Consider the following 15,083-nt stretch of genomic DNA (forward strand, 5'->3'; position numbering starts at 1 on the left):
GGTGTGTTCTTTAGCAATAGTAGTTGAAGCATTTTTTTCCTTCTCTGTCACCACATCCAGCTATTATTCTTTCTGTGGTTTGTCAACCCCTCACCGGTTGTGTTGACCTGTTAGTGCAATCTTGAATGTTAGTGCAATTGTGCTCTTAATCAGTCCAGAAAGCTGATCTAGCAGAATCCAGTGTATGTATATACTTAAAAATGGCTTCTCTCTCTCATCAAGTCCACAGCTTTAGCCCCCTGCCAATTTCACTGGCATATCAGAGCAAGGAGCCAAAGAACAATACTAAGTCAGCGCTGCCACTGAGTTCTGAGTGGTGGCCTGAAAGTAGCTTGTTTGAAGGATGGTGTAGAGAGCATCAGGATAGAAATCATCATCTTCCTTCTGCTTCCTTCATGCCAGACAGAATAACAGAAAGGGGGACTGATATCCCAGTTCAGGAGCATATTTCCCTCAAGCACAGAACTCAAACAAGACACCTTTGAAGCTGGGGGGTGAAAATGAAGCACATACATGTATTTCTCACATCTTCAGCTGCCACTGAGAGATAAACATTACTGCAGTCAGGGTGAGTCTTTCACGCCTAGATGTGTCCAAGAACTTGCCAAAGCCATAGTACCACAGACCTCAGTGTGAACTAGCTACCATGGTGTCAGGGAGAGTGTGCTGAACATGTAGTGGATGCTCAAGCCCTTGTTGTGATTGGGACCTTGGAGAGCTAGTTCAGAGGGTGTCCCAGGGATAACATGCCTCTGACTGCAGTGTGCACATGCCTTCCAGACAGACAGCACAGCAGCCTGCTTCTAATCTGACAAGCTGATGAACTGAGGTCTTGCCTTCCATCCCAATTAATAACATTTGTTGATTTCTGATTGCTTGGAGAGTGTGTTCCAAGTGGCCCCAAATGGAAGATCTGTTTGAACTTCATTAGACTTCCACAGAAATATGGGGGGAGACAGATTTTAGGGGTCCTAATATGAGAAGTTACTGAGTGTGCTAACTTCAGAGAAAGCAGGAGTTAAACCCTGAAGAGGAAGCAATTCTCAAGCTGCAGCAAAGATAATCATGATAATTTATCATCTGATAATCAAAGAGCACACACTTAATTTGTTCTCATTATCAATGTATTTCAAGCACAAGTACCTTAATACAAGAAGCCTTTCTGTGCACAGGTTATACTGGAAGGGTAGAGATAAAGGGCCCCATGCAAATGCAGTGCACTTCTTCTGTATGGGAAATGTGTTGTAGTGCAGTTTGGAGTCCATCTTTGTGGCCTTTGCATCCCCTGGGCATGGAAGAGGACTCCCAGCATCTACAGTTGTTGTTTTAAGCACCTGACCTTTCTCTAGGACAGCAGTGTCATCTTGGAGAAATGACTGACAGTTCGCAAGAGCTGCACAGATTTGGTTCATTAAGGAACCATCAAGAAGTGAAGCTAAATCTGGATGTTTTTAACCATATCAGAGCTCTGGTTTGCAGCATCTTGGGAGCAGAAAATGTCTGCAGCACACTAAGAGCAGGCTTTCACCTGCAACCCCCAAGATACAGTTCAAATCTGAGTACATATAGCGTGCAGTCTCTAGAGCTGTAATTTGCACCATTTCCCCCGGTTCTTTAATATTTAATGTCACCTGAAGGCAAGTCTTTCCATAAAGCACAGAAGAACTAATATGCTGGTGGATCGAAGCAGGCTTTTATAGCCCTCCTGGATTAGGAGTCTGAAGGAGAATGCCTGTATGGACAGAGACAGAGGTCCAAAAGTGAAATTGTTTGAAGTAAATATATGACATGCTCTGACCACATGCTGGTGGTAAAATTTGCTCTACACTGGTTTGCTCAGTGGTTACAGGCAAAGCAAGCCATGGGTCTGGCTGCACTGCCAAACTCTGCGTTCCCAGTAGCAGCACAAATGCAGCTGCACCTCACAAGGCTTGGAGCCCCAGTGCTGAGGAAGCCAACGTGTGTCATCTTGCTGTCACAGCATAGACTGTTCTGTAGCGGAGCTGGCCTCACGTTCCCTGGAAACAGCCTGGAAAAAATACTCTTTGTGTACATTCCCCCCTCCCCAGCTCTTACAATCACAGCTGAGTTAGGAACAAAGTCCCAGCCAAAATTCCTCAAGGGAAAGGGACCCAGCTTCATCAGGATATGAGCCTTTGAGAACAAAATCTCCTTGTGAGAAGAAAGCAGCTTCTTAATACAGGAGGATTACAATGTCTTGCTGTGTTGGTGGTGGTGTTTTGCTGGCATGTGAAACTGAGATTTCAAAACTTTCCACTTGATTCATCTGTGCAAAAAGGACTTCCTGACCTCTCTTCTGAAATGGTAGAATCACCTGTAGGTTTGCAGCCATTTGGAAGATCAAGGTGGTCTAGCTGATATTAGGTTAAACTGATAAATTGCTGAAAGAACCACCTTAATTTTAGCAGTTGCATTGATGGTAACTAGCAACTATTTCATCCGTTTTTCATATTTTTGTGGAGTGCTGATGGGATACCCAAAATCAGGGCTTTCAGTTCCATCACCAGTAATACTACCAAGCATGGTCATAGCCTTAGCACCCCTCTCCACTGCACAGCAATTGGGCAGCAGGCAAAAGACTTAAGTAAAACCATATGTAGGTCAAGACTAGCAAGATCTATTTATTTCTAATTGCTTACAAATATTTAACACCCCAGCCAGGGATCAAGGCTATATTGTGTTAAAAAAATAATAAATAAATAAAAATTATCAATCCATTATAATACTTTTTTTTGGGGGGGTGGGGGAGGGAGGGGATGGTGTTATTTGAAATTAAAATTACTGTTGCCCAGACACCCTGAGTAAGCTCCACAAGAATTAGGAAGGAAATGTGGGTGTTAACTAATGGTGTAAAGGTGCTTTGTAGTTGTCCAGTTGTAAAGAGGAGCAAAATACAGTTCCTAGATTCAATTCCTACTATAACAGATTTGGTGTATGGGCAGGTGTCCAATTAATTTGTACCTCCCATCTATAAAAGCTATAACAATCTAATTTGTCTGCAGTTGTAAGGCACTATGTAGTGTAAAGGTGCAAGTAGTACTAATAGTAGTAATTCATGGATGCAGCAGTGACTGTATTCAGTATAGAAAAATTGAGAAGAGTGCTTAGGTCTGAATTTTGACCTAGATTAAGATGAATTGTTTTGAGACAGTAAAGGTTTTCTGAGAAATAAATGATATATATTTTTTTATAATCTCCTTGATTTTTGCTTGCAAAGCCACTTGCTTCTTGCAGCATGGTCTTTTGAGCTAGCTAACCCATGTCATTGTCAGGGCTCAGCTAGTTTTGTTTGGGATATAGTTTTTGCACATACAAGGAAAAAAAGCAACAGAAGACATTTCTTTCAGCCCCTTTTGGAAGGGAGCAGTAGGAAAGCAATGTCTGCTCTGTGGAAAACAGCCAAGAACTGGTTGAGAAGGAGTCAGGAGTGGATTAGGACTATGACTGGGATCAGATCCAAGCCAACATTTCCCCGTTCCCAATCCCCCTGCCAGCTGTTTCTGTTGCACGAGCTGCTGTGGTAGGAATCCCATGGTCACCTGCCCTCTCCGGCTGTGGTCATGAGAAGAGCAAAGAGAGGGGTCATCTTGGACCCAGGCAAGTTCTTTGCTGCGTGTGGTAACTGCGGTAGTGGGTGCAGTCAGCCGAACAGCATTGCGCTGTCAGCAGCTCACTGACTCACTGTCACGCTCTGGCCTTCCCTGAATGTGGTGCCCAGATGCAAAAAGCCTGCCTTCATCCTCCCCTGGAAGGAGCACTCTTGCTGGGCTTCTAAGAAGGTTTTTGCAAACAGCATGAAAGGAAGCTGGAGCCGTTCTGCACAGTTCTTGAAAACTCTTGGACATGGCTCATAGAACCAGTGCCTAGAAAACAGTCTGGTCTTTTCATCACCCCTTTGGATGCTTGGTTCTTTGGCTGGTAGCTTTTCCCTTCCAGAATTTAGAACAGTGGCCTCTTCAGCATGCATATCAGTACCATTTATCTAGACTGATCTGCCTCAGGAAAGAGGAGGGCATCCTGCATGAATTCTCCGTCCAGGCTGCAAACTGCCTGTGTGCAGCAGGTAGGCTGCTCCTGCATTGTAACATTTTCCGTGGCTGATCCCATATAGGGGCAGCTCACAGAGGAAAGAGGACTAAGTCCTAAGGTCTGCTTTTTCTGCAAGCAAACTCCAGATGATGCAGGTGGAAACAGAAAGGAGTGGGACAGCCACTGTGGCTCAAATACTGACTTCAGTTACAAGAAGTGCAGCACAACTGGCCACGTTAAATGACTGTGGCTGCACTTGAAGCTTTATTCTGACATCAGCTACAACTGTGAGGACTTCAGGAATTGGTCTGCATTGTTCAGGGACTTTTCTGGCTGTTATGGGGGCAGAGGGTCTTAGACATAGCTGAGTAATTTTGCATAGGAGAGTTACTTAATTTACCAACCTGTATCTGTGAAGAAAAGGTTTGGCTATAGAGTGAGAATATGTTCTTCATGTTACATCCTGCAGAGTGTGGCCTTTCCTCTCCCCTTTTGCACTTAAGCTGGCTTCAGACTTGGTGGGGTTTTTGTACCGGTGACTTCATCTGCTGTCATTAATCAGCAAGCTATCTCAACCCAGCAAGCTAATTTCAAGTCCTGCTTGTGCATTTGATCAGCAAATGCAAACTGTGTGTAATGTCAGCAGGTCAGAGAGGTGATGGAACATGGGATTTTCACTTCAGTTCCAGAAAGGGCCATAGTTGCTTCCAGGAAGCTGAGCCTTGGCACTGGGTGTGGGGAATTGAAAAGATTTATTTCCCTGTATGAGAGCTCAGCACTTGATCATTCTAATCAAGCATTTTCCAATCAATATGTTTCTTACAGGCTTTCCAAAGGCTGCATTAGAAAAGCAATTTTATTTATTTTATGACCCTGGAGCCCTAAGGGATTAGGGTGTGTCAACTTTACAAGTCTCTGTACAGACAGTGGGAAAAGAAAGGCTGGGTCATGGGGCACAATGCTAGCAGAATCATCATGGAAGAAATCTGTCCCAGTGCTTCACAAGGCTTGTTTCTGTAGCATGTCTGCCTACACGGAGGCCCCAAAGCAGGCACTCAGCACAAAGCATTGCGTCTACTTGTGTTCCATCTCCAATACCCTGTTCAACAGGACAGCAGGAGACATGAGCCTATTCCTTTTATTTCAGATTACTATTGAAAAAAGTTGCTTCACCCTCTGTTCCCAGCATTGTGGGAAGCTTCCCTAAGTCTTGTCATTCTGATTACAGGCAGTTTTATACCTTTTTAAAGGACACGCAAGCCCCACCAGGGTCTCTGTTCTTGCCTGTCACACAAGTCCTCTGTTCCCTATCCAATCACTTTTTTCCTGAACAAGGTCTGTAAAGGCACATTTTCTTCTGCTGCCATCCATCTCCCTTGTACCAGTTTGTACTTGCCTCCCAAATAATTCTCCCTGAGGATTAGCCAGGATTAACCTTTCCCTGTTTTTCTATCTTTGCTTATCTGTGGGCCTCCAAACTACAGCCAGCCTTTTACTGTAGGATGAAGCAATCTCCATGGGCCAGCAGCAGCAACTGGCTACTGAGTCTCTGCTGCATCATCCACATGTGTGCCAGCTCAAGGACACTTATTTAGGCTCTCACCTGCATGGGGATAGCTAAGCATGCCCCAGATGTCTGTCACCTGCTCCCCAGCTCTGAGGAATTAAAAAGAATTCCCCGGGAAGCAGAGTCCTTCATCTTCCTGTCCTTACCATCCATAGTCCAGGTAGGCCTAAAGGGCTGCTGAACGCATTCTGGATGGGAGCCTGGCAGCACTGGTAGCAAAGGGAAAGCACTTGCAGTAGAAGATCAAAAAATGCAGCATAAAATTGCACTCTCAGGAGGACCTCAGCGCCCAGCTCGTGATTTAACTTGGAACTTCCTCCAACGTAATCAGCTCTCAGCTGCTGAACTCACTGCTGCAGCCCAACTCGGGGAGCAGCATCTCACAGTTTGTGCTGCCAGGTTCAGAGCAGGGCCCCTGGCTTACATCAAGCATCAGTGCCTCTGAGCACTAGGGGAACCAGGCAGCAGCAACGACAGCACTGCAGGAATATTGAGCAGGACTCACTCAAAGCTGCTGTGCAGCACTTTGCACTTTCAGTGCGCTTCAGATGTTAACTGGCATGACACCTCTGTGCATTTTGGCACTGTAGCTTTCCAAACAAAGAAATAAGGCAGAAGGATAGGACCTTTAAAAAGTCTCGTTCACAGAGCCTGGGAGAAGGATCTGAATCTAATCATACGCCTTTCTTCCAGACCATGTTGCCTTTGTACAGAAATAAAGAGAAAAACACATACTCATGCCTCTGTCTTGTTTCACATGCACCAGTGTATGCCGAACAACATGTTATGCTTTATGGGTATCATGGAAGAATTTATTCAATTAATAACAACAAAGAGAGCTTCAGTTCCAAAAGAGCTAGTTGGTAGCAGACATTCAAATCTTCTGAGCTTTTCCAGAGTTGTTTTCCCAGTAAAGGTTCAAGCACTGTCCTATAGTTGGAGCCAGGCTGCCTGATGCTGCCAGCGTGAGGATGCATCTGTCCCTGGGTGTTCAGAGATCAGCTGCAGATTTGCATGTGCTGGCTGCTTTGCTGTTTGCCCGACTGTGCTAAGTGGCTTTGGGTGTGGGAGTGAGAACAATTCTATCTGCCCTCCAGAAAGCAGGGATAAAGGAGAGGTCTGTCTTTACCCCCTTCTCGCCTCCTCATCCTGCCTGCCAGGCCGCCAGGTGTAGAGGCTGGAGGGCTGAAGTGGAACAAAAAGATACACGAAACTCACTGCGAGTGCTGTTTCCGTCATGCAGGCTGTAGTGTGGCCGTGTCCTCATTTTGAAACTAAAACGTAACAGCAGCTCTCAGTTATACTGTACATGAGACCTTGCACTGGATTTGCATCTTCAGATTGTTCCAGATGAGTCAAGGTGAAAACAGCCTACATTACATTGCACTTCACGTTTCAGATGTATCTGCTACGTGTGTTGTACGTAGCAACTCATACCATAAAATACATAGCTTCTTTTCCAAATGAAAGGAGTTGCTAAACATGAGTGCATCGCAAGGGTTCAAGGTTGGCCACATCTTTCTAAAAAACAAAGTTGTAACCCCACCAGGAGTCTGTGGCCTGTTGCAAATATTGCTGGCTGACACTGCAGTTTTGTGTGCCAAAGGCTGGTCCAGGTGGTCAGAGCACTGCATTCCAGCCTCAAAACCTGACCGTGCTTAAGTTTCCTGAGGAGCTCACTGTAAAAACAGGAGTGAAGCCTTTAGAGACCATCAACTTAAACTCCTCTTCAACACACCAGTACATTCTGGTGTGTGTGTGTTTGTGCGTGCATAAATGCTTGAACATATGTAAACGATTTTACTGCCCACTCGAAGAAGAAGGTGTAAATTAACCCATCAGCCCCTCTTCTTTGTACTTGTTTTTGCTCTCCAAGAATGTAAAGGAACAGAGATTTCTTCTGCAGTCCAGATGGTTATCAGCCCGTGCCCCTGGAGTGTGAGAATTGATCACTCTTGGCATTTATAAGCTGACTGGTGTAACAGGTGTTAGAAGCAGGACTTCAGGTGAGGAACAAGCAACAGAAGTAGATCATTTACTAAGACACCAGTATACTACTAAGTGCTCCAACCTGCAGCATTAGAAAGGGGAGCAGGAATTTAGCTCCCTGTTTAATGCATATGAAGCTATCAGATCATAAGTGCATTTGTAAATTACTGTAGTTTACTATACAGGAGATAGTGTGTGGAAGCTGATAGAAAACAAACTAGAAACTGTGCTGGGATCTCTCAGAGACAGATTTTGACAGTGTACGTGGCTCTTTTTAATCTGCTTTCAGTTGGTGAGTTCAAGAACTTTTCGTTAGTGTTTATTTTTACACAGAGATGGAGACTGAAGTTGGGAACGCTTGCCAGATCTGAACTAGTAGAGCAGTGGCAGAGATGGGAACAGTGCCAGGTTTGACTCCCAAGGCAAAATTCGCCCTCTGCAGTCCGTAGCCACACTGGCTACCGAGGGGCAGGCTGGCAGAGAGGCAGAATCCACTGTGCCTGATCAGCACCTACTGAAAGCAGCAAAGCCTTCCCGCTGATTTGCACAGTCAGTCCACCAGGCAAAACTGCAACCTCATTTTGAAGCACAGCACTCTCTTTGCTCACTTTATTCTGCTTGGTAAATATCTTTGTTAGTTCAAGACAATGCTGTTAGCTTTCACAGAGAAGAAAACTGGAGAGATAAAAGAGCCCATTTTCTTCCACCGTGGGTATGACAATAAAAGAGAAGATGGAGAGGGGAAAATAAAAAACAGCGTCCAAAAAAGAAAAAATAGTATAAGCAGGATTAGTTTTCTTTCATGGAGAGTATAGAAAAGCATTTTCAGGACCTACTGGTAGCCATTTATGCTGTGCTGTAAAATCCGTTCAGCTGCAAAGCCAACCCTCTCATGCCCTTGTTTTCACAATACCAACAGCTTCTTTGTAAGAAAGGGCAGAGAAGGTGGCATACAAGTTTAGCAAATGCAGTACTGCACATGAAAGAATTATTTATGAACGACAGTTTCTGAAGCACTTTCGGCAGCACTGGTGTGCACCCTGAGGAAAGCCTCCTGTGACTGAGCTGATTCAGCCTCGCAAAGCAAATGGGCATGCGCTGGGGACAGGCAACTACAGAGGGGTTTGTGGAGAAACCAACTTCCTGGGAAGGTGACATGGCAGGGAGAGAAGGAAATGAGAGAAGTGGCAATCCGTCCAGGGAAAAGCAGATAACATATTTTATAGCACTTCATATCTTCAAAACACAATGCAAGCATTGAATTATGGTATCACCCCATGGGTGGAGAGATCTAGCTCCTCCACCCCCTCACTTTAGCACTAGCCAAACTGAATTAGAACGGCTGCATGCCCATTTTCAGTAACCAGAAGTCAGGCGGTCCTAGGACATAATGCTTTTTGGCCTTATTTTTTTTTTTTTCATGAAGACTCTGTCTCCCGCTCTCACAAGCTACAGAGATGCTGCTGAAACCCAGCAGAGACCTGAAGGGCACTGTGAAGCATTGTGTCTTCTTTCTGAGTTGCCAGCACTGCACACCTGGCTCGGGCTGTTTGGTGTCTGGCACTGATCAATCGAAACTCTGTTAGACATGGTACTTTGAAATTAATTGAACGAATATAAAAATATACTGTCAACCAGCACATAGGAAGTCAGGATTGATGTTTGTACAGGGAGTGATTTATGTATCATGTTGTTATCAGTAAGGGAGCATGCAGATCATGTGAAGTTATCATACAGCTCTGTTCATTGCAGCCTGATTTTCCCAGCAATGTTTTGTTTCTTGCCTCATCTTGTGAAGTGTGCATCAAAACTCCAGCTAGATTTCCACATTACAGCATTCCTTTGGGCAACTTACTGCTTGCATGGCATGGCAAAGGGGGAAGATAGAGGCAGAAGCCATGCATTTCAAACTCTTCTCATATGTTTTTTATACCTTTCACAAGTTGTGGTCTGGCTGCATTGCATTTAACTTCTTTCTGTTTTACCGAGCTACAGTCAGTGTACATCCTGCCCAGCAGTAGACTGGGATCTGCAGTGTGTTTTCTGCAGGAATAAGTTTGACGTTTTAGATGACAGTTTGTATGTCTCTGACTGCACTCCCTTTGAAAGGAACGATCCTACAGAAAACTCTGACCTCAGCTATCAGATCCCAATTCAATATGAGGGGAAAGAATTTAAGTCTTTCGTAAATAAGTAAATGCTACTTCTTATGTCTGTGTGGCACTGTGCTACAGGGGTAGTTGGAAGCTGATGGAAACTCTTGCAGCTGCCATGAAGACATCCCTTCCTCAGATCAGCCCTGCCCCTTTTTCAGGCTCGATCTCAGTGCCTGCTCCAGCTCAGATTCAGTTCTGTGTGCAGCTGAGGTGCTGGGACTTTCCAAAGCCTCTGTCTGGGAATCTGGCATAGCAGCAGAATGCAATTTACTCTTGCTAAAACAGAAAACAGGGTTGCCTATCTGTTAAAGCAGTTAAAAAAAAAAAAAAAAAAAAAAAAAGGCAAAACAAAACAGTAAAACAGTACAAATCTCCCAGATTTCTTTTAGGACTCAGTAAGACGAGGGTAATCAGATTTCATAGAGTGGTGTGCCAGGAAGGAAATTTTTTCCCATGTGCAGCATACAATCAGCCAGGTGCAATATGAGGAAGGGAGGTTCGTCTTCCTCTGAAGCATAAGGTATTAGCCCCTGCCAGAGGCTGTGTACCAGAGATCTGATCAGATATGGCAAATTTGATGTTCCTATGCACAGTGTGAAGCTTTCATTTCTACGCAACACATTGTAACAAGTTAAACAATGAGTCATCTCACGAGGGGGGAAAAGGAAAGAAAGCTTTTATCTCCCAGTGGATTTGAGATAATCTGTCTATGTAGGTATAAACAGCTCTTAACCGTGATGTCTTCTCTCCAGGAGAAGTAGCTGGTTTTAATCTGACTGTAAAACAAATCTTGAATTGTCACACTTCCCATACCTCTCTGCCTCAGCCCAATGAAGGTGGCTGGCAAAAGATCTTTGACTTTCATGGTAACTTGGTTGGGCCCCAGTGGCTAAACTCCGGGCTGTATGTGCTGCATGGGCTGTTTGGGGGAAATGGAGTGCCGGCCTCTCCTTGGAGGTCTGGAAAATCTATGCCCAATGCAACACACCTGCTACTTTGCAATAAAGTGCTGTACCACCTTCATATGGTCAGAGCTGCACTGGCAGTACATTACTGCTGTACAGGAGGCACAATATGAAGCAGTACTAAAGGTGCCAGAGCCTCAGCACTTACTTTCCTCTCCAGTGTGGGAATAGGAGCTACGAGCCTAACTGCATCTGTGGGAGGGGTGTGCTGGTCTGAAGGCACCTCTCTGAACAATACCCACTTACACATACACTGTTAGAGAGGCTATGTGCAGCAGCCCTTCTTTACAGTCCACACCCATCTACAGGGAAGTACAGCCAGAGGTCTCCTGCATCTGATTGCTCTTTGTTATGCTTGATCTGTTGCTTTATGAGGGGCGTGAAGAGAGGGCACTCCTCTCTTCTAGGAGAGGACACACACCAAGGATGAATGGAGCCAACAGCTTAGCCTCCTGCCTGCTCCACACCTCGGAAGGAGCAGGTTGGGGACAATTCCATCTCACAGTGGGCACTTGGAATTCAGTAATATCCTATAAGCTTTGGGGGATGCTGAGCCAGTTCTTGGTTTTCTGAATGTCCAAAATAAACCGTGATGCCTAAGCTAATAAAGTGATGCACAGTCCAGTGCTTAGTGTAATCCTACATTACCATGGCATCCCTCTCCCACACCTTGCTCAGAGACTTTGCATGTTAGGATGTGGGGAGAAATGGGGTTTCACTGGTATTTGCCTATATTCCCATGCCTTGTCTCAATTTTGTAACACAATCACGGTCTCTTCTGCCGCAGGTTTGCAGCCCGTTTACTGGAGCAGGGATGATGTGGCACAGTGGCTCAGATGGGCAGAGAAGGAGTTTTCCTTGAGGCCAATTGAGAGCAACACTTTTGAGATGAATGGCAAGGCTCTGCTGCTCCTGACCAAAGAGGACTTTCGATACAGGTCTCCTCATTCAGGTGAGGATTTCTTACTGAAGCAATGACTGAAAAGAGAGAAGAAGCTGCAACAGCATCTGGAGAGGGATGGAGGAGGATACAGAGTCATATTTGTTAGGGTGGACAGGGCCAGGGAGGAGAGAAGGGACAGAGCTGCTTGCTTGAATGGGGCAAGGACAAAAAGGAACAATGTGGGAAAGAAATCCAGATACACCTGAGTTATAGGCAAATTTGAATGCAACTCTAAAACCAAAAAATGCAACCTGTTTCTCATTAAAACTCCCTGCAGAACTCCACAGAAAGCAAGCTTCTCTGGCAGCACTTCATGACTTCCAGCTCTTTCCCATAAAGGCTTATCTTTTCATAGATCCAACTACAGCAGTAAGTTAATCAAGTGCTCCAGCCTCTTAAGAAGCCGGTATTAGCATTCTGCCTCACAGTTGGCTTGGCTGATGTGCTGCTAAAAGTGACTGCAAAACTTATCCTTGGGGGACCTTTCCTCTATTTTACAGCCCCTGTGGGCTTTACTTTACTTCACCATATTCTCTCACATGCTGGAGTCTGGCCCAAGGCAGAACACAGGCAGGTGTGTGAATCAATCAGCTTATTGCTCGAATTATGTCTTCATTTATTCACAAAGAAGATTTACAAATGTGTATGTGGATGGCCCATATTTATATCCCTTGTGGTCTGTCTGCTCCAGCTTTACAGTCAGAGCAAGCCTCTGCCCTCCTTTGTCGGGGATGTTTAACTGAAAAAGAGTTGTGAGCTTTTCTTGTGACCATACAAGGTACTCCTGTTAAATAAAAAGGTTTGTAATTCAGTCACTGTAGGTTATCAAAGAACTTGGACCAAATGGTTGCAGAACTGCTGTTATGAGGCTTCCTCATAAGGCTCACTCAGCACAGAAGTACAGCTGGTGCTGCTTGGCTCTGGCTGATAAACAAGCAGTGGCACTAATTCTGCGTCAAGCTGCTTGGTGACTCCCTCAAACACACCCCTGCAGCCATCCTCCTGCAGAATCTGCCTCCCAAACTATAGCTTACATTGATTCTATACAAAGTTTTCAAGGCATGTGCTTTAAATGAAGACTAAATTTATATGGAAGGAGATGCCAAACATACATGTCTATCACCACTATAATACATTAGTGAAAACTGATGCCTGGAAACATCCTCTGTTCAATATTGGTACACCATTTTGAATCATTTCATTATAAAATAACCCTGCCTTAAGACAAAAGGAGTACTGAAAGTGAGTAAGGACAGTAAAGGACAGCTTTGTGTGTATCTTGTTTGCTACTCCTCTTATCATCCCAGTGCCTTGCTGCCTACAAGTTATGCCTCGACTCTTCCCTTTGTGTGCTGTGATGGCACTTGAAATGAGTAGGATTAAAATGTTTGTAGGCTAGAGATAGAGCATTCCCAGAAAGAGCCTCTAGCTTTTAAATATACTCAGTGCAAAAGTTTAAAATCTTGTTTACCTAAATTTGGGTTTAAATGGCCTCCACCCTCTCTTTTTCTCTGCTCTTTTTCTCTAGGTATTCCCTACTGATAATAAGCATTTCAGAGGATATCTCAGTAAGTCCCTAAAAATGTGAGTGACTATAGGTAAAGGAAGATTACCTCAACATTTCCCAGAAACAAACTACATATTACATATGAATTCGAAAAAAAAATAAAAAATGAAATAATGCATGCCATAGAGCTTTAAGTTTTTCAGGAGTGTAGGTACATAAAAGCTGTATCCTTTCCACTCATGGTTAAACCAGTAGAACAGCATCCACTCCCCCCAGTGGTCCTAGCAATAAAGTGGGCTCACAGCCCCACAGCTGTTCTCCTGTTTAGTGCTGGCGAGGGAAAGGGAGAGAGCAGAGGAGGGAGAGAGTAAGAGACTTCTCACTTTTGTAGCTAGTACAATTGCATCTTTGTGGTGCATAAATATAACTGTTTTATTAGGTAGAAAAAGACTGCCAGCTGTATGAACATCTTCACTAATCTGACAGGCCAAATTGAAAGAGGTACAAATTTGCTACCTTATTGCTTGGAGTGTTACAGCACTAGTTATGATTATGCCACTATTGCATTCAAAGATGCAAATTATGTGGTAAAATCACTTTTTAGACTTTCATGTACTAAACATGGAAAAGGTAACTGGGTTCTCAAGGCTTTGTTTTTAATTAGATATTCAGGTATTACAATCACCTCTTTAAAATGCCCTAAAGTCACTGCTGAGACAGTAAAAGCAGCCAAGATGCTAAAAATAGAGGAAGCTGAACTGTGGAAAGCAGGATAGCTTTAACTATTTCATGCTAAGACACCAAACTTCTGTACAATTAGAACATTGGCAGTTTGTAGAGAAAACAACTGAATGGCACACAGTTTACAGTCTCATAGGAAAAATTACTAACCCCACACACACTTGAGAAAACTCCTAGAAAATCCAAGGTTTCCTAGTTGAAACTTCACGGAGTTCCTTTTCAGATAATATGCTTCTTCTGTAACCTATTCCTTTATACTATGAGGTATGACAAACAGAGGAGAGGAGGCAGAATTAAAAGCTGGGCGACTTCCTACGCTGTGTATCTTTTTACTTTGAAATGTGCAACCAGTTACATTACACAAAACGTGTAAGTACCTAGGTATTTCATGTAGATGTTACTGAAAGGAGGGCATCAGTACCAGATGTAATACTTAAGAAGACACAAAGGACGCAGTTAACACATTGGTCTCCTAGATAACTACAATGAAGTGTTCCTCTGAGGAAGGATATAACAATTCTGGTGACAGGGAATGGGAGGAAGAAGCAAGGAACAGTCTGCTTGCACCCCTAAAAGAAACAAGCATTTGGATCAAGTCATGTCAGCTTGGTGTAGTAGAATTTACTGCAGACACTTTTGTGGAAGAGTGATACAATAGCAACTAGCAGACCGTATTTGCCCATCCAGAGCACCAAGTCCTCTGCATTAAGCTCCTTCGTATGCATCATATCCCTCTTCTAATATTGCCTGGTACAGTGAGCCCTATACAGATTCTAATATAAAGAAATAACTAGTTTTGGGACCCCATTTGGGCTTTCCAGAAGTCCATCCTGGGATGCCAAGAATGATGTACAGAAGTTCCTAAAGCAGCTGTAGCACTCAAGTATCTCCAGAAGTTGTCACCACAGCAAGGGAGTTCAGGATTGTTAAATCTTGTCTTTTCAAGCCTCTGAGTTCACCCCAAAGTAACTGATCTCCTAGATTGGAATAGCCAGTAGCACACTGCCTCAGCACTTGAGGCAACAGTGTTGCATGGAAAGGCTTTACAAAATCTTCTTCCTCCTTGCCTCATGAAGCCTAAATCAGTCAGTAATTAGGGAAAAACACCGCATTTGCTCCCAGCGACTCACTGCATAATCATGGGTTCTGTAGTTAAGAATTATGT

General features: G+C 44.1%; 1 protein-coding gene across 1 annotated transcript in view; it reads left to right on the plus strand.

The window, feature by feature from the left end:
• ETV6 (ETS variant transcription factor 6) overlaps positions 1-15,083 on the plus strand; it is a 142,895-nt gene that overhangs the window by 92,107 nt on the left and 35,705 nt on the right. Inside the window, exon 3 of the mRNA XM_082751822.1 lies at positions 11,515-11,679. Coding sequence (XP_082607948.1) covers positions 11,515-11,679 — 165 coding nt within the window. The remainder of the gene's footprint in view (positions 1-11,514; positions 11,680-15,083) is intronic.

This window comes from Aythya marila (assembly GCF_965140915.1).
Source record: "Aythya marila genome assembly, chromosome: 1".
Classification (NCBI taxonomy): Eukaryota; Metazoa; Chordata; class Aves; order Anseriformes; family Anatidae; genus Aythya; species Aythya marila.